Source organism: Scyliorhinus canicula, chromosome 14 (genome assembly GCF_902713615.1).
Source record: "Scyliorhinus canicula chromosome 14, sScyCan1.1, whole genome shotgun sequence".
NCBI classification, from domain to species: domain Eukaryota; kingdom Metazoa; phylum Chordata; class Chondrichthyes; order Carcharhiniformes; family Scyliorhinidae; genus Scyliorhinus; species Scyliorhinus canicula.
Window position 1 is genome coordinate 32,845,448 of NC_052159.1, and position 25,899 is coordinate 32,871,346.

A 25,899-nucleotide genomic window follows, 5' to 3' on the forward strand; every position below is an offset into this window, starting at 1 on the left:
AGGGGATCAACCCTGGTTAAATGAAGAGTACAGGAGAGCATACCAGGAGCGGCACCAGGCATACTTGAAAATGAGGTGTGAACCTGGTGAAAAATCAAGATAGGAATGCCAAAAGAGTGAAAGCTGCAGCAATGGACAGCAATCCCACAACCAACAGATCAGATCTAAGCTCTCTCTAAATCCTGCCACATCCAATCGTGGACAATTAAACAACTAACTGGAGGAAGAGGCTCCAAAAAGATCTCCATCCTCAATGAGGGGCCCAGCGGATCAATGAAAAAGTCACAAACCTGGAAATCCTTTCCTAACAGCACTCTGGTGGACCCACACCGACCGGATAGACTGAAACAGTTCAAGAAGGCAGTTCACCACTACCTTCTGAAGGGAAATTAGAGGTAGACAATAAATGCTGGCCTAACCAGTGATGCTCACATGAAAGACCAATTTTAAAAAATCCTCTGTGTGACACTCCCTCATTAGCTAAAGTAAACATATTTTAATGTATCAAGCAATATACCTCATCCTTTGCTGCTTTTTTCTTAGCTTGCTGTTCAGCACATTGTTTAGCCTGTACATCTAGATTCTGAATATGGTGTTCATTAGGGTCTGATGAACGAGGACGCATTCCCTGTGGAATACATGTAACAAATCCAGATGATAAAAATTATCTCATTGGGAAGCATAAAACACAACTTCATTATGATAACATTTTCAATGCAGCCACTCACCAACTGTTTTTCTACTTTAATTTTATACTGTTGTGCTTCCAATTTTCTCTGCATGTATTCTTCATGCACAGCATATGGCCTGAAGCAAACATAATCCAGTGATGTTTACTAAGCTTTTCCATGCTACTGGTTTTCATCCTGCAAACTGCTCTCTCTGATTTCAATAAAATAGCATTATCTTCATTTCAATGTTAATTAAATTAAACTGTGAAACATCTATTTTGTTATAAAATGTATAATGGCTCAAATATTCATCTCAGAAATTAAGGTTATATCTAATCGACGTCAAAGTACCAGGTCACAACTTGATTGAACCGTTTAGCACAGCTTCTTGCCCATCAACCCTCACTCACAGATTTACTCGTTTCCCAAAGGCAGGGTGGTAAAACTGTGAAGGACACGTTTGGTCACGTTCTAAGGTTGGTCCCCAAGCCTTTTATCAGTGCAGCATGTCAAATTATTTTGAGAAAATATTGGTTAACTGCTCATTGAATGGTTAGGAATCTGCTGAAAATAATGATTGAAACATTCACGATTGGATTCCAATAGTCAGTTGGCTTCTAAAACATAAATGTTGCACAAGAAACTTCTGCTTCCAAAATGCAGTTTAGTCTTAATGATGAAAAAAAAACATTCATTTTTTGCAATACAGTTGGAACCAAATATAGATGTTTACCACTGGATTGGATCATGATTCATTCTCTGTCTGCAATCTTCAATTAGATAGTTATAAGGCACAGGTGGAGTGGGATGATAATTTGATCTTCTCTCCATGTAATCTAGATAACCATGATAGTGTTCATATCGCCCTTCGATCTTGGAAGATGCTGGCTTTACAGCTGATAGATGGTTAAATTGCTAGAGGAAATATTTGATAACATTAGAAACTGTTATAGGTTTTATTTTGTATCCTCGGTTCAGATCTCAACATACCTGAAATAAAATAAATTATGTATTGGGTTTCTCAATGGCAGTAAATAAGTTTCGTTTAATTTCCATCTCAAACAGGCTATAGTTGAGGTTTAGCTTTAATATAATGGAAAGCAATATGGATCCCTTTTAGTGAATATATAGAAAAGTGTTGCTTTGGAGGTCCTACCAACTATTGAATGACAAAGAAAATGCACTTTGTATAGAATCCCTGCAGTGCAGAAGGAGGCCATTCGGCCCATCACGTCTGCATCATGCCTTGCTCTGATAGAGAACCTTACTTAAGCCCAAAATAGAAAATGCTAGAAAATCTCAGCAGATCTGGCAGTATCTGTAGGGAGAAAAGAGCTAATGTTTTGAGTCCAGGTAACCCTTTATCAAAGCTTGCACCGTTTTCAATTTGGTCTATTGCAGTCGCTGCTCCCAGTGTGGTCTCCTATAGATCAGAGAGACCAAGCGTAGACTGGGTGGTCGCTTTGCTGAGCACGTTCGGTCTGTGTGCATTCAGAATCCTGACCTTCCCGCTTGCTTGCCATTTTAACACAAGACCCTGCTCCCATGCCCGCATGTCTGTCCTTGGCCTGCTGCAATGTTCCAGTGAAGCTCAATGCAAAGTGGAGGAACAGCATCTCATCTTCCGGTTAAGCATGCCAACAACGAATTCAACAACTTCAGATGATTAGCTCTACCCCCCCCTCGACCCCTTTGCATACATTCCATTTCATATCAACTGTCTTTTACATTTTATTTATTTCCTGTCTTTCTTTATATATATATATATATATCCCCGCCCATCTTATCCCCCCTCTCCTTATCTTTTCTCCCTTTTGCTTTCCCCTTCCCCCTACATCTGTCACAGCTTACCCTCTGATTTAAGTTTCTCTGCTGTTTGGCCTTTCACACCTGGACTCATCTGGACTCGAAGCAGTATCTCTTTTCTCTCCCTGCAGATGCTGCCAGACCTGCTGAGATTTTACAGCGTTTTCTCTTTTGGTTTCAGATTCCAGCACCCGCAGTAATTTGCTTTTATCCTATTTAAGCCCACGCCTCCACCCTATCCCCATAATCCAGCCTAACATTTTGGACACGAAGGGACAATTGATCATGGCCAATCCACCTAACCTGCACATTTGCGGACTGTGGGAGGAAACCGGAGCACTGGAGAAAACCCACGCAGGCACAGGGAGAACGTGCAAACTTCACACAGTCACCCGAGACCAGAATGGAACCCGGGTCCCTGTTGCTGTGAGACAGCAGTACTAACCACTGTGCCACGGTGCCAGTTAATTACTTTGAAGTGTAGCGACTTGCAGTCAATTATGGCGACCATTTTGCATCTACTGTGATCTATGCACGGCATTGGAATGAATGATCTGATCATGTTGGTTTAATATGGAACATTAGCTTAGTGGGCTCGACAGCTGGTTTGTGATGCAGAACAAGGTCAGCAGCACGGGTTCAATTCCCGTAACAGCTTACCCGAACAGGTGCCGGAATGTGGCGACTAGGGGCTTTTCCCAGTAATTTCATACTTGTGTCAATAAAAGGTTATTATTATTAACTAGGACAATGGGAGAATCTTCTCCTCTTCTTCAAGTAGTGGCATGGGTATGTAACATCCACCTTCATTACCACAGTGTCGGCAATTCAAAAATACTTTATTAGTTGTAAAGCATTTTATGAGGAACATAGGAACATATCATCAGGAACAGGCCATTTAGCCCCTCGAGCCTGCTCTGCCATCCAAATCAATCATGGCTGATCATTTACCTCAAAGTAATTCTCCTGTCTTATTCCCATAGCCATTGATGTCATTACTACCGAGAAATCTATTGAAACTTGTCTTCAACTGATCGAGCTTCAACAGCCCTCTGTGGTAGAGAATTCCGAAGATTCACCACCATCTTGAGTGAAGAAACTCCCTCCCATCTAAGTCATAAATGGCTTGCTCCTTATTCCGAGGCTGTGCCCCCTTGTTTCAGACATCTCCCTGGCCAAGGGAAACATCTGCATCTGCCCTGTCTAGCTCTTAAGTAATTTTGTAGGTTTCAATGAGATCACCTCTTATTCTTCTAAACCCTAGAGGAGAGGCTACATCATCTCAATCTCTCCTTAAAGAGCAGTGCTGCCATCCCAGGAATGAGTCTGGTGAACGTTCACCAGCAGCAGGCAGCTATGACCTTGGTTTGATATCTCGTTCAAAGGACACTAGGTCTGACTGAACAGACCTCCATCAGCACAGCTCAAGGCCTGAAATAGCATCTTGAATCTGCAATTTTCTGACCCAGGGACAAGAGAGCAACTAACTGAGCAAAGCTCGCATAGCACATTAGCTAATACTGACGAGTGTGTGTGTGTGTGTGTGTGGGGGGGACGGATAAATGGAGAAAGAAAGAGCTCAAGTAAGATCTGTCTGTGTGACACCAGGCAAAACAGATACAGATTCTAAGAAGCAGATGTATAATTCCACTCTGCACTTCCTTCATTCCACACAGTCTCCCTGCACGCGCAGTGGGTAGTTTCTGGCAATTAAAACACTCAGTACAGGTATATTCTTTATGTCACACCTTGAAACTTGGCCTGTTGACCACTGCTGATGGTTTCCATTCAGGATGAGCCGGTGATTGCTTTTTATTCATCAGTGGCCTTGGTGGCCGCTTCATCTCACATTTAGCTTTCTGTACCTTTGGAGCTTGCAAGTAAAGACCACAATAAAAAAAAAAATTAGCAAAGATACATTGGGCGAAATTCTCCGACCCCCACGACGGGTGGGAGAATAGCGGGAGGGCCTTCCCGACATTTTTGCCGCCCTCCCGCTATTCTCCCCCCCCCCCCCCACCGAAGTCCCGACCCGAATCGCTACCGCCGTTTTTTTACGGCCGGCAGCGATTCACAGCTGTTAGATGGGCCGAAGTCCCAGCCCTTTCCGCCGTTTTTACGAACGACAAACACACCTGGTCTTGCCGTTCGTAAAAACGGCGTCACAAACTCGCTTTTTATAACCATGGCACCGATTGGCACGGCAGTACCACGGCCGTGCCAAGGGTGCCATGGGCCCGCGATCAGTGGGCACCGATCGCGGGCAGCGGGCCCGATGCCTGCGCACTACTTGTCCTTCCGCCGCCCCGCAGTATCCATTCGCGGGGCGGCTGAGGGGCAACCCGGCCCGCGCATGCATCCGCGGGTTTCGCGCAAAAAACGCGATGACGTCACCCGCGCATGCGCGGGTTGGAGTCTTCCAAACTGGGCATGCGCGGCTGACGTCATATGACGCGTCAGCCGGCGCTAACTCCAGCAAGCGGGCTTAACGATTTTCGTTAAGCCCGTCTTGCCGGAGCCTACGGTGTTGGGCTGCTAGCCCCGACCGGGGACCAGAATCGGTCCCCGGTCGGGAAGGGGATTTCTCGAAGGGGCTTTACGATTTCTCCCGTTTTGGGAGAATCTCGCCCATTGTTTTTCTTAAATTCTCAGATCACTGGCATGTATCCAGATTATCTGCTGCAAGTCTTAAATAAATTAATTCCTAGTTTTGTAAAAAGAAATACACATCCACATAAAAGGTATCCTAATAAAATCAATTTTGGTGAGCAAGTTTTCAAAATATTTGAAGCTGCAGGTATATTAGTTTACTGTTGAGTAAATAGTGAAGTAAGTGGTGTTCTAAAAGGACATTATGTGAAAAGCAGCTCCAATGCACGGCAGTGCAGAGCAGTTAGGGTACAGGATAGTGTCCACAGCTCACCAGGGTTATCAATCTTAAACATGGCAGCAATTAAAGGGGTTACTAGGCTGAGGTCAGTTGTTCCCCAAAATAGAAATAGAGTTATCAGTGGCCTATTCTTCTCTCTGTCCTCTTAGTTGTTCAAGAGTAGCATAGATAGAATCCCCAGTGTTCACTCTGATGTGCGCATGTTCCAAAGAGGTCAAGGGAAAGGGGGAGATAATGGCTCAAAATAGCTGAAAAAAACATTAAAAGTCATGGAAATGTGTTTTAACAAATACATTGCAACTGAAGATATAGTTGAGGTCAATTCAATTTTACAGCTTCGTTCCTGAAAATTAATGGAAATTAGAACCAGCCGATCTGCTGTCACTCATCTTCAACTACTGCACAAGTCAAATTGACTTCCATTGAATTTTCACTCCACCTTACAGGGACAACCGTGGCATATTAGCTCACTTTTGGAGCCCATCCTGATTAACAGTAAAATCAGCTTTGTTCTACCTGGCTGGGAGTTGGATGCTGTAGGTCTTGATGCAGGTGACTTCTTCCTATGAATGACCGTGTGACTAAATTCTTCCTTTATTAGCTGCAGATTTTTTTTTTAGGAATGTACAAACAAAGGGAATTTTACTTTTATACAGCCAGAAACCATGAAGATCAGAAACAAGATTTCACTCACTATGATATTATTTCTCTCACAGGAAGCATTTTATGATTAATTCTTTCAATTTTTACAGCAGGTTCTAGTCTTAAATTAAATATTCAGGAGGTATGGATAGGAATACTTGGCGATATGGTTAATATACATTCCAATAAAATATGTGTATGATAGTTCACTCCATACGGACTCTAGACAATATCATTCACATTCTTACTTTAATAAAGTATATTCGATTTAACTTGATACAGATTCATTGAAAATAACTTATACACCAAATAAAATTTAAAAGAACAAAAATATACCTCAGGGCTTAGGTATTTTCTAATACGCTTTTCCAAGAACTTCTTTTTAAAAATTGAATTGATGGATGGTCGATCACGGGGGTTAACTTTGAACAACTGGGCTGATAAGATCCTCAAGTCATAGGTGTATCTGGGATTTATCGGGGCACAGCGACCTTTACAGATCCTCACCACTAACTGATGCAAATTATTGCCTTCAAACTGAAAAAAAAAACATTTGCTGAAATAATTTTCACAATAAAGTGATAACGGGACAAATAACACCAATTTTCCAAGTTTGTTTGAATTATTATTGATTTCCCTTTTTACATTCATTCTTACATCAAACCTATTTTTAGTCCATCTTACATCTAAAGACAACAATTAAGGAGATAAAGAAAGGGCTGAATTTTCCAAGCCCTCTAGAGATGGGGTGGTAGAGGATTGGCACTTTGTCCGGGCAAGGCATCGTGAGGGAAGCCGTACACCGTCCCACTGACATGTCACATTGCCAACCCCAGGAACCTTAGTGCGACTGCACACCAAGTGTTCAGCTGAGCCAATTAATTGCCCAATCAATGGCCACCTCCCACCCATGCAGTCTTTTGAGGTGCTGTGTCCTTAGTGGTGCAGCCTCAGCACTGGCTATCAAACTCTTTTACTGGGCTGCAGCAATTGGGAGAGGGACACAGAGGCCTATTAATTGGCCGCACCAGGATCCAACCGCCTTCGGGAGCAGGGTCACCTCCACTTTCGGCCCCGGCAACTGGACTTCCGGCTCCTCTGAAAGGTTAAGCCCCAGGGTTTTAGTGGGAACAAATGTAACAACAACAAAATTGAAGCCAGCAGCAAATCTGTTGTTCACTGGGCTGGGGAAACTTAAATCCATATTTTCCAGTTGATGAGCCATCAATTGAACGCGAGACGAGTTGCTGTACAAAAGTTAGGCTTTAATAAGCTAGAACTTAGCCCTGCGGTCGACTACAGTAAATGGACAACCGCCGGGCGTTCTGACTATACCTCGGTATGGAGGCGTGGTTAATTCAGCCTCTCGACCAATCGGAGAGCCGTCACATGACTGGTCTCAACCAATCGGTCGAGAGGCACATGACCGACCAGGGCCAATGGTAAGCCGGTGTTCTGCACCAATGGCAGACAGCTATGCAAATCATACCACCACACCAGTACATAATTTGATCTAAGAGCTGTGAGATCAATATTTGGCTTATTTAATTCATTCACAGGATGTGGGTAAAGTCAGCATCCTTGGGTTTTGTTTTATTTGTTTCTGGGTTTAAAGATGTCAGTGACAAGACCAGCATAATTTCCCCATTCCTAATTACCCTGGAGAAGGTGGTGGTGGGCTATCTACTTGAATCGCTGCAGTTCATGTGGTAAACGCACTCCCACAGAACTGTCACATATAGAATTCCAGGATTTTGATCCAGCAATGGTGAAAGAACGGCAAGTATTTCCAAATCAGGATGGTCTGTAATTTGGGAGGTTTGTAGGTGGAGCTGTTCCCCTACTCCTGAAGCCCTTTGTCCTTCTAGGAGCCAATGATTGCTGGCCTGGGGGGTGCTTTTGAAGAAGTCGAGATGAATTGCTGTAGTACATCTTGCAGATGGTACATAATGCTGCACTAGAGGTGGAGGGAGTGAATGTTTAAGGTGCTGGTGGTTAAGGAGAGTTGTCCAAGCGGGTTTCTTTGCCCAGCATGGTGTCTAACATCGAGTGTTGCTGGTGCTGCACTCATTCAGCCAAGTGGAACGTATTCCATCGCACTCCTGCTTGTACCTTGTAGGTGGCAGAAAGATTTTGGGTAGTCAGAAAGTGAGTCACACAGCATACCCAGCCTTTGGCCTGCTCTTGTAACCACATTATTTATAGAGCTGAAACAATTAAGCTTCTGGTCAATGGTGCCCCCCCACCCCAGTGTGATGATGGTGGAGTGTTCAGCAATGGTTATGTTATTCAAAGTCAAAGAAAAGTGGTTAAATTTTATTTGCTTAGCTGGCACCACAAATGTTACTTGCCACTGATCAGCCCAAGCTTGGATGCTGTCCCGGTCTTGTTGTATACTAGTATGTATGATTGCTTCAGCATTGAGGAGATTCAAACGGATGAACACCATGAAATCATCAGCGGACATCCACACTTCTGACTTTATATTGGAAGGAATTCATTGATAAAGCAACTCAAAACGGTTGGGCCCAGGTCACTGCACTGAGGAACACTTGCAATGATATCCTTGGGCTGAGGTGGAGTCATAGCGTTTTAGAGTTTTATAGCACAGAAAGAGACCCTTCAGCCCATCATGTCTGTGCCAGCCATCAAACATCTATCGATCCCAATCCCATTTTCCAGCACTTGGCCCCTAGCCTTGTGTGCTATGGAGTTTCAAATGCTCAATTAAATGCTTCTTAAATGTTGTGAGGGTTCCCGCTACTACCACCCCTTCAGTCAGTGAGTTCCATGTTCCCACCACCCTCTGGGTGAAAAAGTTTTTCTTTTAATAAAAATAATCTTTATTAGTGTCACAAGAAGGCTTACATTAACATTGCAATGAAGTTACTGTGAAAATCCTCTAGTCACCACACTCCGGCGCCTGTTCGGGTACACCGAGGGATAATTCAGAATGTCCAATTCACCTAACAAGCACGTCTTTCAGGGCTTGTGCGAGGAATCCGGAGCACCCGGAGGAAACCCCCGCAGACACGGGGGTCTTGAAATCCCCTCTAAATCTCCTGCCCAGTACCTTAAATCTATGCCCCCTGGTTACTGACCCCTCCACTAAGGGGAAATGTTTCTTCCTATCTACTCCATTATGTCCTTCATAATTCTGTACACCTCAATAGGGTCCCACCTCAGCCTTCTCTGCTCTAAAGAGACCAACCACAGTCTAACCAGCATAGCTGAAACATTCCACCCCAGGTAACATCCTGCTCAATCTCCTCTGCACCCTTGCTAGTGAAATCACATCCTTCCCATAGTGTGGCGACCAGAACTGCACACAGTACTCTAGCTGTGACCTGACAAGAATTTTATTCAGCTCCATCATAATCTCTCTGCTCTTAAATTCTATGCCTCGGCTAAAAAGGCAAGTATACCATTTGCCTTCTTAACCACCTTATCCACCTGTCCTGCTGTCTTCAGGGACCTATGGACATTTCCTCAAGGACGCTCTGGTCCTCTATATTTCCTAGCATCCTACTGATCATTGTGTATTCCCATGCCTTGTTAGTCCTCCCAAAATATATCACCTCACACGTTTTAGGGTTGAATTCCATTTGCCACTGTTCTATCCATCTGACCAGCTTGTCTATTTCTCTCTGAAATCTAAAGCTGGCCTCCTCACTATTTACCACACAACCAGTGTGGGGCCAGTTTAGCTCAGTTGGCTGGGAAGCTGGTTTGTAATGCAAAGCAAGACCAACAGTGAGGGTTCAATTCCTATACCGACTGAAGTTATTCCTGAAGGTCTCGCCTTCTCAAGCTTTCCCCACGCCAGAGATGTGGTGATCCTCAGGTTAAATTGCCATCGGTCAGCGCTCCCCTCAAAGGGCAAAGCAGTCTATGGTCATCCGGGGCTATGGTGACTTTACTTATCTACCACACCACTAATTTTTGTGTCATCTGCGAAATTACTGATCATACCACCCACATTCCCACCCAGATCATTACTAAAAACAGCAAGGGATCCAGCACCGATTCCTGCAGTAAACCACTACTCACAGGCTTCCAGTCACAAAAATAACCTTCAACCAACACCCTCTGCCTCCTGACACGAAGTCAAGTTTGCATCCAATTTTCTGAATTGCCCTGGATCCCATAGTGTGGCGAACCACTGTGCACCTGTATTAGGGGATGTACGGTAGGACCTGCACTACAGGTTCACCGGTAGCCCCTGCCGGCTAGCTCCGCCCACAAGGAGCCGTATAAATATGCGTGACCTCCTCCTGATCAGCCATTTCACCAGCTGCAGTAGGAGGCCACGCATCTGACTGTAATAAAGCCACAGTTGTACCGATCTGAGTCTTTTGTGCAGTTGATCGTGCATCAATTTATTACAGTCAGATTTTTCTACATTATCGACATCAGGATCAAACCAGATCGCCTGCAGCTGGATCCGCACTCGCCAGATGCCAGAAAGGACTTTAATCACTGGCTGGCTTGTTTTCAGGCCTACAACAACGCTGCGACCCCCACGCCGACGGAGGCTCAGAAGATCCAAGTTCTATACTCCAGGTTGAGCTCCAGCGTGTTCCCGTTGATCCAGGACGCCCCAAGTTACTTGGAAGCAATGACACTCCTAAAAGAGAACAACGCTCAGAAGTCAAACACACTCTTCGCAAGGCATATACTCGCCACTCGCGTACAACTACCTGGTGAGTCGATCGAAGACTTCTGGCGGGCTCTTATCCCACTCGTACGGGACTGTGACTGTCAGGCCGTCACAGCCACTGAACATTCCAATCTCCTCATGCGTGACGCATTCGTAACGGGGATTGCGTCGGACCACATCCGGCAACAACTGCTGGAAGGGGCCACGCTCGACCTAACGGAGACGAAACCTTTAGCGCTCTCCATGACGGTCGCATCTCGAAACGTCCAAGCCTACCCCACTGGCCGCATGGCCCACCCCTCCTGCCCCTCCTGGAACCCGCAAACGACGCCCCGGGTGGGGCCCCTACTAATCAATAAGCCTGCGCCGCCCGCCACGACACGCACCCTGGGGGTCCCCGCTGCTACTTCTGCGGCCAGCAGAAGCACCCCCGCCAACGCTGCCCAGCCCGCACCGCCACTTGCAAATCCTGCAGTAAATATCGTGCCCGCAATCGCCCCCTCCCCCCAGCCGAACGCACAATGGCGCCACCATCTTCTCCTCCCCGGGCCACGTGCGAACAGTGGGCGCCGCCATCTTCTCCCCCCAGGTCCACGTGCGGCCCGTGGGTGCCGCCATCTTGCCCCGCCCCCACAACGTGCGCTCCATGGTCGCCGCCATCTTGCCCCGCCCCCACAACGTGTGCTCCATGGACGCCGCCATCTTGTTCCCAACAGGTCCTCCGGGCGCCACCATTTTGTCTCCCCCACGGGACTGGAACGCTGGATCCGGGTCGCCGACGCTCCCCATCTGAATCCTCGGACGACCACCCGCAGCTCGCCTCGATGACACTGGACCAGTCCCGTCCTCACAACCTGGCCACCGCTTCGACAACAGTGAAAATCAACGGCCACGCGACCTCTTGCCTGCTGGACTCCGGGAGCACCGAAAGCTTCATTCACCCAGACACGGTAAGGCGCTGCTCCCTTGCAGTCCACCCCGCCAACCAACGGATCTCCCTGGCCTCCGGATCCCATTCTGTCACGATCTGAGGGTTCTGTGTGGTCAATCTCACTGTCCAGGGCGTAGAATTCAGCGGTTTCCGCCTCTACGTCCTCCCCAACCTCTACCTTGCACTATTGCTGGGTCTGGATTTTCAGTGTAATCTCCAGAGCCTCACCCTCAAATTTGGCGGGCCCCTACCTCCACTCACCATTTGCAGCCTTACGACCCTCAAGGTTGACCCCCCCTCCCTCTTTGCCAACCAACTGTGGATTGCAAGCCCGTCACCACCAGGAGCAGATGGTACAGCACCCAGGACAGGACCTTCAACAGGTCCGAGGTCCAGCGGCTGCTTCGGGAAGGTATTATCGAGGCCAGCAATAGCCCCTGGAGAGCCCAAGTGGTAGTGGTTAAATCTGGGGAGAAACACAGAATGGTCATGGACTGCAGTCAGACCATCAATCGGTACATGCAGCTCGACGCGTACCCCCTCCCACGCATATCTGATATGGTCAATCACATTGCACAGTACCGGGTCTTCTCAACAATTGACCTGAAATCCACCTACCACCAGCTCCCCATTTGTAAATCGGACAGTCCATACACTGCCTTCGAGGCGGACGGTCGGCTCTATCACTTTCTTAGGGTTCCCTTCGGCGTCACTAACGGGGTCTCGGTCTTCCAAAGGGAGATGGACCGAATGGTCGACCGGTACGGTCTGTGGGCCACATTTCCATACCTGGACAACGTCACCATCTGCGGCCATGACCAGCAGGACCACGACGCCAACCTAAATTACTCCGCACTGCCACTCTCCTCAATCTTACATACAACAAGGAGAAGTATGTGTTCCACACGACCCGTCTAGCCATCCTCAGCTATGTAGTCCAAAACGGACTCCTGGGGCCTGATCCCGACCGCATGCGCCCCCTCATGGAGTTCCCCTCCCCCACTGCCCCAAGGCCCTCAAACGCTGCCTTGGGTTCTTCTCCTACTACGCCCAGTGGATCCCAAACTACGCGGACAAGGCCCGCCCACTCATACAGTCCACCCAATTTCCCCTCACGGCCGAGGCACAACATGCATTCGCCCATATTAGGGCAGACATAGCCAAGGCCGGGATGCACGCAGTAGATGAGACACTGCCCTTTCAAGTAGAAAGCGACGCTTCAGACGTCGCCCTCGCCACCTCTCTAAACCAGGCAGGCAGACCCGTGGCATTCTTTTCCCGCACCCTTCATGCCTCTGAAATTCGGCACTCATCCACTGAAAAAGAGGCCCAGGCTATCGTTGAAGCTGTGGCATTGGAGGCATTACCTGGCCGGCAGCAGATTCACTCTCCTCACTGACCAATGGTCGGTAGCTTTCATGTTCAACAACACGCAGCGGGGCAAGATCAAAAATGATAAAATCTTGCGGTGGAGAATCGAGCTCTCCACCTATAATTACACGATTTTGTATCGCCCCGGCAAGCTCAATGAGCCCCCAGACGCCCTCTCCCGAGGTACATGTGCCAGCGCACAAGTAGACCAACTCCGGGCCCTGCACGACAGCCTTTGTCACCCGGGGGTCACTCGATTGTACCACCTCATCAAAGCCCGCAATATGCCCTACTCCATCGAGGACGTACGGACAATCATCAGAGACTGCCAGGCCTGTGCGGAGTGCAAGCCGCACTTCTACCGGCCGGACCGCGTGCACCTGGTGAAAGCGTCCCGCCCCTTTGAACGCCTCAGCGTGGATTTCAAAGGGCCCCTCCCCTCCACCAACCGCAACACATATATCCTCAGTGTGGTCGATTAATTCTCCAGGTTCCCCTTCGCCATCCCATGTCCCGATATGACGTCTGCCACAGTCATCAATGCCCTCAACACCATCTTCGCTCTGTTCGGTTTCCCCGACTACATCCACAGTGACAGGGGATCCTCATTTATGAGCGATGAGCTGCGTCAGTTCCTGCTCAGCAGGGGTATCGCCTCCAGCAGGACGACCAGCTACAACCCCCGGGGAACCGGGCAAGTAGAGAGGGAGAACGGGACCCACGCACCACCCTCCACTCCCCCGGCGCTCCCAACATTTGCCCCACCAGGTCCATCCCTTCTTCCCCTGCCCACGCTAGAGGACGAGGAAGATTTCGGCACGCTCCCGGAGTCATCCGACTACTGGTCAGCACCAACACCGCCAGCACCGACGTCGGTGAAGCCAGCACCGTCAGCACCGACATCGCCGCCATCGTTACGTCGCTCCCAACGAACCGTCAAACCACCGGACCGACTTAACCTTTGACGGGCACTGGACTACCAAAACTGACATTTTTTTTCACCTCCCCACTGTAAATTATTTGTAAATCTGTATATAGTTCCACGCCACCCCCGTCGGACTCATTTATAACAGGGGGTGAATGTGGTGAACCACTGTGCACTTGTATTAGGGGATGTACGGTAGGACCTGCACTACAGGTTCGCCGGTAGCCCCTGCCGGCTAGCTCCGCCCACAAGGAGCTGTATAAATATGCGTGACCTCCTCCTGATCAGCCATTTCGCCAGCTGCAGTAGGAGGCCACGCAGCTGACTGTAATAAAGCCACAGTTGTACCAATCTGAGTCTTTCGTGCTATTGATTGTGCATCACATAGTTTCATACCTTCTTGATCAGTCTCCCATGCAGGACCTTATCAAAAGCCTTCCTGAAGTCCATGCAGACTACATTAACTGCATTTCCCTCAACTACAGGCCTAATCACCCTCTTGAAAACTTCAATCTCATTTGTCAGACATGATTTCCTCTTGACAAAGCATGCTGACCATACTTGATTGGTCCTTGACTCTCGAAGTGGGGATTAATTCTGTCCCTCAGAGGTTTTTGCAATCATTTCCCTACAACTGATGTTAGACTCACTGGCCTGTAATTTTCTAATTTTTCCCTACTTTCCTTCTTGAATATGGTACCACATTAGCTGTCCTTCAGTTCTCTCACAGAAGGATTTTAAAACGTCAGAGCTCCTGCAGTCTCCTCTCTTGCCTCACACAGCAGCCTAGGGTACATCCCAACTGAGCCTGGGGATTCATCCACTTTAAAACCCAGTAGAACCACTAATACCTTTTATTATTTGTTCATGGGATGCGGGCATTGTTGGCTGGGTCAACATTTATTGCCCTGGGCATTTTTAAGAATCAAGCACATTGCTGTGGATCTGAAGTTACATGTAGGCCAGACCAGGTAAGGACAACAGATTTCCTTCCCTAAAGGACATTAATGAACCAGATAAGTTTTTACGACAATGACGATGCTTTCATGGTTACCTTCAGACTTTTACTTCCTGATTTTTTTATTGAATTCAAATTGTACCATCTGCCATGGCTGGATTCGAATCCAGGTTGTCAGAGCATGATTCTGGGTCTCTGGATCACTAGTCCAGTGACAATACCACTACAATACTACCTCCTCCCTCCTCTCAATGCCAATCTGTTCAATTAGATCACAGTCCCCCACCATGCTTTCTATATCTTATTTGTCCTTCTCCAAAGTGAACACAGATGCAAAATACTAATTTAATACCTCACCTATGCCTTTTGACTCCACACACAGGTTGCCACTGTGGACCCTCAGGTGGCCTTCCAACATCTCGACCATCTACTTTTGTGCTGGGGCTAGGTCCAACTAGTGGAGAGTCCCCCCTGTAATTCCCATTGACTTCAATTTTACAGGGGATCCACGATGCTACATTTGCTCAAATGCCACCTTGATATTAACAGCAATCACCCTCATATTGCCCTCATATTATAATTTAGCTCTCTCTGCCCATTTCACACTAAAGCTGGAATAAAGCCTTGAGTTCAATGGTCCTGGCGGAAATTATAGTGAGCTTCATTGAACAGGTAACTGCTCTGTAAGTGTTGTTTAATTGCACTGTCGACAACATCTTCCATCAATTTGCTGAAAATTGAGTGTAGACTGATGGGGTGGTGTTTGGCTATTTTGAGACTTCAAAATAGCAAAAGTGGTGATTTAACCTGAGGATCACCACACCTCAGGTGAGGGGCATGGTTGAGAAGGTGGGGCCTTCAAGAATAACTTCAGCTGGCACGGGAATTGAACCCGCACGGCTGGCCTCGCTCTGCATCACGGGCCAGCTATCCAGTCAACTGAGCTAAACCAGCCCCATGGTCTAATTAGGGTAGAGACAGCCATTTTGTTTCAAGTCAAAGCACACATTGGAGATGGTTCACCAAGATCAGATGAGTGGAAGAAAAAAGCATTCTGGTTTAAGCCAAAATCTGGAGCATCAATCTATACCATGCATGGTACAATGTGGGCTGAATATTTGTAGGGTTCCCCAGTTCATTTGCCTAAATAATTTACCCTATCTTTCAAGGTTTACACAACTTTTCCTAAGTTATGGAGAAAAAACAGAGAACTTACGCAGAAATTCACCCTGATACATATAAACTTGTACCGTGCTGAATACCTGCAAATAATCGTGCTCCTAATGTCAGTGGTTGTCCAATTGTACTTAACTTTTACTATCTGGGTAAAGTGAAACTATTTGAAGTAGCTATCTTGCCAGAAATCGGAGAGCATCACTGATGAGCATCTACATATACATCGAACATATTTGCATATCTCAATACACTTATTCTCGAATGTATGATATATTTTAGTTTCCTGGTGCACTAAGCTGCTCTTAAGTTAAAAGCAAATTAATGCGAATGGTGGAATCTGAAACAAAAACAGAAAATACTGGACAAAGACAAAGCTTTGACAAAGAGTCACCCAGACTCGAAACATTAACTCATTTCTCTCTCCATGGATGCTATCAGACCTGCTGAGATTGTCCAGTATTTTCTGTTTTTGCTCTTAAGTTAGGTTTGATAATTAATGTACTTACTGGATGATTCAGAGTGGCTAACTCATACAGGACACATCCAAGAGACCAAATATCACTAAAAAAAAAATCAAAAATAATTACATGTACATCAAGGCAACAGTTTATATTATATATATATATAAAAGATAATACTGAGGCATAAATAATTGTGATTATATTGTGCTTCCTCTTACATATTTGAGCATAGTTATCAATTATTACAAAGATTTTCACACAGCTTGACTGATATACTCCTTTTATGGTATTAATTTTGAAACTGGGTGAATTAATTGATCCGCATAACGTTAAAATTGTCTCCCCTTCTGACACATATTCCATTTAAATATGGTTTGCCATTAAATCAAACAGACGAGGTAAATTTACAATGGCAAAGGATCATCTTTGCACCCTAGTATTACAACTCCTGCCTATGCACTAAACAATGCCCTCTAATTTTTGCAGCTTATATTAAAATATACAATTTATACATGCTGCAAGACGAATCAAACAGTTAATAACAGAAGTAGAAGACTCAAATGCCTCATTGCCTTTACAGATCTGTTTTGGTACTTCCCTTGTTTTTGTATCAAAAGTTCTCATCCTCAAAAAATCTTCCAGGTCAGAATGTCCATTTATATAGATGATCTTTATGTGGAAAATCACCTTTCAACATGGTGGATAATTCAACACTAAGCTTGAGGAACGGAAACAGAAATAGAATGGCTAGGATTGAGAAGTTACGGTACAGTTGAAAAGAAGGCTTTTGTAGGAGGCTTTTAACAGAATGAGCAGGCAGGTGGCAAAGCCAAGTGAGCTGAGTAGAGAATTTCAAGTGTCTATTCCGAGCAGCTAATGCTTGGGACTGTACCTCAGGACGCCTCTGGTGTGAGGTGTCATGGATGCTGTCAGAGCTATCACCAGAGACCCCACTGGCCGTACGTTTCCTGTCTGTCCGAATGAGTGAAGCCTCAACACAGTTGGAGGTGGATGGCACCATGCAAGTAATTTCCATATTTACAGGATTTTAACCTAAATTCCCTTTTTCTGCTTTTGAAATAGGACTGCTAACATTTAAATGTCAGCCATGGACAATAAGACAACATTGGTTAAGTTTGCATTACTTCTCCCTCCAGACTATAATTGATGAAACGTCCAATATTGCACAGCTATCTAAACATTTTTAAAACCTTGAGTGACTGGGTTTAAACGAATGAGTAAGGAAACAAAATTCAGTTTTTGTTACAGAGCACGATATAAATGCAAGTTGTTGTTGACAACACCGTTTACACTTACGTTTTGTTATTGTATGGTCGATTCGCACATATCTCAGGGGATAAATAGTACGGTGTGCCTATTCGCGTCTGTGCCAGCTCCATGGTACTTGAAGAGAATAGAAAAGAAAACTAAAATTTTAAAAATATTATGACTCAAAATAAACTACTTGCCATTTTTTCAAATTATTTTGCACTCCAGTTTGTATTTTAACATAAAATCACATGTCTCTTAAGAGTAAAACCTTCAGATGTCTGGGAAGCCCAGCGAACCATGTGCATATGTTCTGGGCATGTCCGGTGCTGGAAGGGTTCTGGAAGGGGGTGGCAAGGACGGTGTCGAAGGTGGTGGGGTCCAGGGTCAAACCAGGATGGGGGCTTGCGATCTTTGGGGTCGGGGTAGAACCGGGGGTACAGGAGGCTAGGGAGGCCGGAATACTGGCCTTTGCGTCCCTAGTGGCTCGACGAAGGATATTAATTCAATGGAAGGACGCGAGGCCTCCAAGCGTTGAAACTTGGATTAACGATATGGCTAGCTATATTCAGCTAGAAAGGATCAAATTTGCCCTGAGAGGGTCGGTACAGGGATTCACCAGGCGGTGGCAACCTTTCCTTGACTTTTTAGATCAGAGATAGACGTTCGGGGTCGTGGCAGCAGCAACCCGGGGGGGGGGGGGGGGGGGGGTGGGGGGTGGGGGGGGGGGGGGGAGGGAGGGGGGGGGGGGGGGGAGGGAGGGGGTGGGGGGGGGAGGGAGGGGGGGGGGGAGGGGGGGGGGGGGAGGGAGGGGGGAGGGAGGGGGGGGAGGGAGGGGGGAGGGAGGGGGGGGAGGGGAGGGGGGGGCAGCAAGGGTCGTGGGGGGACATGCACGACTATAACGCGGGCAAGTCTGCTCGCTGCTCATGTCTGAAACTGTAGGCTGCCTTGTTTGTTAAGGTTGCCTGGGGGGGGGGGGGAGGACTGGTGCGCGCGAGAGGGCGGGCGAGGGAGGGACATTTGCCTAGAGGGATTGTGTTGTAAATAATTTAAAAATTAGTAGGGGTAAATGTTTGTATGGAAAAACTCTTTCAATAAAAATTATTTAAAAAAAAAAAAGAGTAAAACCTGATGTGAAAGTAGTTAGCAATTTAACGGATTGAAAAAAATACAACAGGCAGGATTCTCCGTCGGTGGGATCCTCCTTTCGCTGGCACTCATGTCCGCGGAACTCCCGACGGCGTGGGGGTGACCACAACGGGAAACCCCATTGGCTGGCTGCCAGGACAGAGGATCCCGCTGCAGGCGGTGGCACACTGGCCGAGTAAACGGGTCTGGAGGGATTGAGAATCCCACCCCATAGCTTTGAATGATGACAAGCTGTTAGCTGGCTCAGATTTACACACTTCATTGTTACTCTCCTGAGAAGGACATGAAATAATTTGAGATCCATCTGGTCCAATGTTGCTGGAAGAATAATGAAAGGCAGAATCTGAATTTTTTACTTCTTCTGATGCAAGTTTTCTTCATTTTCAATGAGTAAGCTCTTCAGAATGTGCCCACTGTACAGTTATGTCAATCATGTCAAACTTCATTGGAAACCCGAGTGAGGAAACAATGAAATATTGCTGAGATTTAAGGCGGAATTTAATATTTGGAGCTGATGGGATAGGGTAATAATTCCAGAGGGCACAGAGTGAAAGGTCAAGCTGGTTTATTTTAAACTGTCGGTCTGGGTTTGGGAGCTACATTTAAAGGTCCTGCTAACAAGCCCTAGATAGGCTGAGAGTGGAGGCTCGTGCCATGTGGGAAGCACAGGCTGGTGTCAGGAAAGGGGGTGGGAAATCTTGTGCAGTTGAGATTCTATGACTGGCCTCTGTAAAATCTAGCCCAATAGAATAGAATAGAACAGTACAGCACAGAACAGGCCCTTCGGCCCTCGATGTTGTGCCGAACAATGATCACCCTACTCAAACCCACGTATCCACCCTATACCCGTAACCCAACAACCACCCCCCCTTAACCTTACTTTTTAGGACACTACGGGCAATTTAGCATGGCCAATCCACCTAACCCGCACATCTTTGGACTGTGGGAGGAAACCGGAGCACCCGGAGAAACCCACGCACACACGGGGAGGACGTGCAGACTCCACACAGACAGTGACCCAGCCGGGAATCGAACCTGGGACCCTGTAGCTGTGAAGCATTTATGCTAACCACCATGCTACCGTGCTGCCCATATTACAGTTTTTCAAAGTTTGCTGAAATTGTGCATGATGATTTTATACAATTAATTTTCTAGCAATGGTTTCATTTGGTAATATAGTGACAAATTAAAATTAGAACATTAGGCACTAAGAGTACAGATTACTGGAGTTTGCCACAGAATATCCTAAAATGTAGCTAGGCAACAAATAAAAATGATGGTCTGTAGCTCAGCAACATTTTCTTGTTATTAAAAATTATGATGCATAAAGAGCCTATTATGAGCCACTTGTTTAAACGTGCAAAATTGAATCCCTGTCCTACAGACCGTGAGTAGAATTTAATGAATGCGACAAGGTTATTGCCCACTGGTTGGAGAACTGGTAATAATTCATGTCACTTCTCTCCAGGGAGCAATATGCTATTCTGAAGTAATCAGAAACTTCCCTGGATTGCATCTGTCTTCCAACTCAAGTAAGGCTCCAGTAAGGTCGAAATCCTATCCCTGAGAGCCGATAACCACTCGGAAACTGGCAGCTCCAGAATTGGCAGTGCCACCAGGAGCAGTGGCCACTGTCAGTATTACACTCCGGCCTGCAGGAAGGATTGGCCATGGATTCTCAGACAGGGGTCACAAGGAGGAGGTTGCTGGCCGCAACAAGGTTTGGGGGGACGGTGGTTGTCTGCAAGGGCTTGGGGTGTCTTCCTGCGTGGCTCCCTCTTCTTGTTGCTGAGTCTCACGCCAGCCAGGTAGGCCACTAGCCAATTCAAAAGGGTTTGCTGGGTGGTTTCTCCAGTCGGTGAGTCCCTACTCACCGCTGGCAGGATGAAATCTTTAAGTGACCCCAAGTGACTATGTAAGTGCCTCAATTCCATCCACCCCATCTGGAGCTTGATTGGAGGAAGCGGGGGAGGGGGTCAAAAAGGCTGCAGGATCCCCTCTCCACAACCTGCTGCCCATTCAAACACCTGCCCCACATCTGAACACACCTCAGTTGGGGGGTGGGGGGGAGGAGAGGTGGGCACTGTGGACGTTGATGGATATGACATTCTACCAATTCATTCTGATAGTTACACCAGACTTAAAGGGAGAAAGTATTAACTAAAATGGAAATGAAAATAGGGTGCTTGTAGACTAATTTACAGAATCAGCTCCTGCCACCTTTTCAAGTCATGTTCTAGATCCTGACAACTCTGAGCGAAAATATTTCTCATCTCACCTTTGAACTTTTTGGCCAATGATAACCGCTGCTCGTAAGCAAAAGTAAAGCCACCATAATATCTTTGAGGGGGAGTGCTGACTGGTGGTGATTTAACCTGAGGATCGCCGGCCTTCAGGCAGAGGTGTGAGGGAGAGCAAGGATGAGAAGGCTGGGCATTTAACACAATAACTTCATTGCAGTGTTAATGTAACCCTACTTGTGACAATAAAGATTAAGAATAATCTCAGGTGGTAATGACTTACTCTGCATCACGAACCAGCCAACTGAGCTAAATGCCCCCCTCTTCACCCCATTAACCTCTGCTATTGATCCAATCACCACAGGGAAATATATTCATAAATCAAAACATCACATAATCCTGAAAATCGTGAAAAAATTAGTCATCTTAATCTTTTTTGCTTCAAGCAATAATCCTAACTTTCCAAACTCGTAACAGTACAGTAAATACTGCACCCATTTTATCTTTGCATAACAAAAACAGAGTTTTTAAAGCCAGCGCTACAACAGTTAATGGAAACTTACTTGTTCAACATGCGTGCAATTCCAAAGTCTCCAAGTTTTACAGTCACTCCTTTATTACAAAGAAAAATGTTCTATGGAAAAAAATATATTTTATTTTATTCAAAATGCTAAACCTAAGTTCCCATGACAACCACAGCTCTTATTGTTAATGCTTTCAATATTCAAAGCTATTGTTTAATTCTTGATTTGAAATTCTACAGACATCTATAAAATTATTTAACAAGAGTACATAACACCTTCATATACGAGCCAATATAATTCAAAAAATCAGTGTTAAAAAAGAAACATAAACTGCAGTTCTGTTCATTGGATTTCCATGAAGTGTGTAGCCAAGCTACAGCAAAGAGACATTGAACAGAGGTTAGACATTCTATCAGAAGGAGGAATGAAGGGTCAGATAAACAGTCTCTTGGACCATTGTTGCAGATTTACTGGGGACTAATTGCGTTGGCAACGAGGTCACTTTTCACAGCATGATAAAGTGACAAGCACAAGAAAAATATGCAAGGAGGGGAAGTAAATTCAATCAGTGAAACATCATAATGAAAGGTGCTAAAAGGGCTGAGAAATAGAAAAGGAGCAAGAGGCAGACAAAACGTCACAATAAGGGCTGGTTTAGCTCAGTGGGCTAGACAGCTGGTTTGTGATGTAGAACAAGGCCAGCAGCGCGGGTTCAATTCCCGTACCAGCTTACCCGAACAGGGGCCGGAATGTGGCGACTAGGGGCTTTTCACAGTAACTTCATACTTGTGACAATAAAAGATTATTATTATTATTAACTAGCAATCAGCCGCACCTTATGCAAAATTCGCCACCCACCTGCTTGTCCAATCCAATATCTCAACATTCATTCCACATGTGCTTGTCTCAAATTATGCACAAATATCTGCATGTTAATTTGAACCCGGAAACACCCTATCAGTGTAAAGTGTACATTTTGTGTAACATCTTAAGTAAATCTTTGTGTCAAAAGGACAAATAACAAAAAAATAGAGGTAGTGCAAAAACATGAAATGACAGAAAATTTGGGCTTCAATAACAGCGAGCAGTACACAGCAAATCTGAACAAAAAAAGGTTAGAGCATTAGATCTCTGTAAAGGGACCATCAGTCATTTACAAAACAAGAGAAATGGCGGTGACCAGAACATGCAGGCGTTGAGAAGGAGTATTACTGAAAAAAGACACATGGACCCAAAATCTTCCACCGTTCGCGGCTGGGGTTTCCCGGTGCTTCCGAAAAGCCTCATTTTCCATTCTCGCTTGTGATGGTCGCGCCGCGGACGAGGCCATAGAATTCCACCCATGTTGGTGAATTTTTTCGTCTTGCACTCATCAGGACAATTCATAAGAATGCCACATGTAAAGGGAACAACTTATATACTGCATGAAAAAAGAGTATTGATTGGTTGACAAGTTTCTCCTGATTGGCAGAGGCAAGAATGTAGCATCTTAGAAAATTGGGAAACTCTCATAGTTTAATAATATGACAGAGAAGCACCGAATAGTATCACATATAATGGCATTTACTGACTTATTAAATTTAGATAATCCTGCCATACTAACCTGTAATTTTCTCAATTTTAGTCTAAATGATTTCAGGAAATCAGTATTGTTTCAGAACCATTGGGAATGATGCATTATCTGAGCCTTTTAAGTAGACATTATCTAGTTATACAATTTGATATATCAATATCGAGAATCATAACATTTTTTGAGAGTGCAATATTCTCTAAAACAATACAAAAATGCTGCCATAATTCCAAAAGGGTTAAATACATTTGATTTTTATTACATGTCTAGTTTTGATCCCATCTGACATTTACCTGTGTTTTGATATCTCTGTGCAGGATCTTTCTGTCATGAATATGCTTCAGCCCTAAACAGATTTGCACAAACCAGTCCAAGACCTAAAAGAAAGTTTTGATGGAATGTCAGTCATGTGTTTTTGAGCACAGAAACAATTAATTATGAAAACTAATGGTCAGCATTTTAACCATTGCAGGTATCCCAGGGAGAGTGGTACGTGAGGGGTAAAAATTTGAAAAATGTAGCTCCCAGCTTCAATTTGGCATGTTCCCAGTCACTGTAATGTTTCTGACAGCATCAATCAGGCTCCCGCTAAAGACAGGTATGACCCAACTTAAACTTTAAAGTCACAGCACAATGGATCCGGGGCGCAGCAAGGTCATCTGGTAAGATGGCCAAAATGGATTGAATTCCTCTTCCTCTCACACTCCTGAGTCCTCACTAAACTCTCAGCTGGTGCAGCTTCCAGTAGGTTCAGGAAGGTCATAGCGGGGGGAAATTCCCAGATAGCGTAGGAACTTCCCCAGTCCCATGAAACAATCAGTAGTTTCAGGGAAGGTGGGAAACTTCTTTTCCCTCAGCATCTAAATGGAACCTAAACAGGATGGTTTAGAAGAAGTCCTGGTTCACTCCAAAGTACAGATGTTGTTCCTTCCTCTACCACATATCACATAACAATCTGAGGACCGCAATGTTCCGACCCTACTGGAGTTTTTAATGAGCGATGGTAGTTCATTTTTAGTTCTTACCTGCTCCTCTGTGAAGCAAACTCCATGCTGCATGTTGATTCTGTGCATCAGGTCACCCCCATCGCAATACTCCATTACTATATGCAGGTTTTGCTCCTCTGAAAATGAGAACCGAAAATTATACCATTTGTAAATCATTCCCAAGTCTTTTTTTTTAAAGATGCAAATCTGATAAGCAAATATATCTCCTTTCTTTGTATGTCTCTAAATGGTTTATAAGAAAGTGTGGAATAAACCCTTCCAGCCACAGATTATGGAACATTTTGTGCAGGCAGTGGGGGAAGACTGAGTTGGAAATTCACCCACTACAGCAGAAAAGAAGTTCAGTCTATTTCGAACTCCCAGATCTTTTTAATATGTTGCCAGCAGGAGGTGGCTGTTGTCCTCCAGACCAGTTGGGCAGTCATTGATTGAATTAGGTGTGTTGAAGGACGCTCCCGGAGGGGGTTGCAGGATGGATGACAAGGGCAGGTTTGCAGGGCATGGAAGGCCAATACTTTCCTTATGTTGACACAGAATTAATCTACTCTTCCTGCTCTTTCTCTACAAAGATAATGACAATACTTAACTGATTAGAACTTCTGGAAATGCAGGACTCCCTCAAGTGTGACGAAGGGGGTATTTTGTGGTCCCGTTGTTGAGAAACAGGAATGGCGGAGGCGACAAAGAATCCCGCGGGAGTCCCAAAACAGCTTTTACACTGGCGGGATTTCCTGTTCCGATTGTCCCCGCCCTCCCGCCAATTGTATAAGACATTGGTGAGGCCGCACCTGGAGTATTGTGTGCAGTTTTGGTGCCCTAATCTGAGGAAGGAAGTTCTTGCTATGGAAGGAGTGCAGCAAAGGTTTACCAGGCTGATTCATGGGATGGTGGAACTGTCATATGATGAGAGACTAAGTCGGTTAGGATTATATTAATTGGATTTCTGAAGAGTGAGAGGGGATCTCATTGAAACTTACAAAATTCCAACAGGATTAGAGAGGGTAGATTCAGAAAGAATGGTTGGGGAGTCTAGAACTAGGGGTCATAGTTTTAGGATAAGGTATAAACCTTTTAGGACTGAGGTGAGGCGAATTGTCTTCAGCCAGAGTTGGTGAACCTGTGGAATTCACAACCACAGAAAGTAGTTGAGGCCAAATTGTTGTGTAATTTCAAGAAGGAATTTGATAGCTTTTGGGGCTAAAGGGATCAAGGGATATAGGGGTGAAGGCGGGATCAGGATATTGAACTTGATTATCAGCCATGATCATAATGAATGGTGGAGCAGGCTCAAAGCGCCAAACGGAGCCTTCCTGCTTCTATTTTCTATGTTTCTATGACGTAATGGGAAATCCCCATTTGCAACAATTTAAATATCGCTATCATGCGCAGAACCCCCTCGTTAAATTGTCCATTCAGCTTAGTGTGCACAACAGTTCCCCCATGATGTGTAGCTGACGAGCAAAACTCGTAAGAGGCGGGCAGGTGGGCACAGCCCTGGGGACAGAGGGTCACACCGGGGCAGTGGTCTTGGGAGGGGGTGGCGTTGCATGGTTGGAGGGGGTCTATGCTGGTGGTGGGGCTGGAGTTCTGTGAGGAAAGTGCTGGGGGGGGTTTCCGTGAAGGGGAATGCGTTCTGTGGGGGATTGGGG

General features: G+C 45.8%; 1 protein-coding gene across 7 annotated transcripts in view; it reads right to left on the bottom strand.

The window, feature by feature from the left end:
- The window catches only part of LOC119977351 (serine/threonine-protein kinase Nek5-like), a 79,751-nt gene that overhangs the window by 39,137 nt on the left and 14,715 nt on the right, over window positions 1-25,899 (bottom strand). For all 7 annotated transcript variants that reach the window (XM_038818158.1, XM_038818157.1, XM_038818160.1 and 4 more), the window contains 11 exons: window positions 24,269-24,366; window positions 23,537-23,620; window positions 21,713-21,783; window positions 17,809-17,895; window positions 16,537-16,591; window positions 6,346-6,546; window positions 5,884-5,968; window positions 4,226-4,350; window positions 1,405-1,586; window positions 729-807; window positions 518-628 (listed from right to left, as the gene is read on the bottom strand). In XM_038818158.1, the coding sequence (XP_038674086.1) occupies window positions 518-628; window positions 729-807; window positions 1,405-1,586; window positions 4,226-4,350; window positions 5,884-5,968; window positions 6,346-6,546; window positions 16,537-16,591; window positions 17,809-17,895; window positions 21,713-21,783; window positions 23,537-23,620; window positions 24,269-24,366 (1,178 nt within the window). The remainder of the gene's footprint in view (window positions 1-517; window positions 629-728; window positions 808-1,404; window positions 1,587-4,225; window positions 4,351-5,883; window positions 5,969-6,345; window positions 6,547-16,536; window positions 16,592-17,808; window positions 17,896-21,712; window positions 21,784-23,536; window positions 23,621-24,268; window positions 24,367-25,899) is intronic.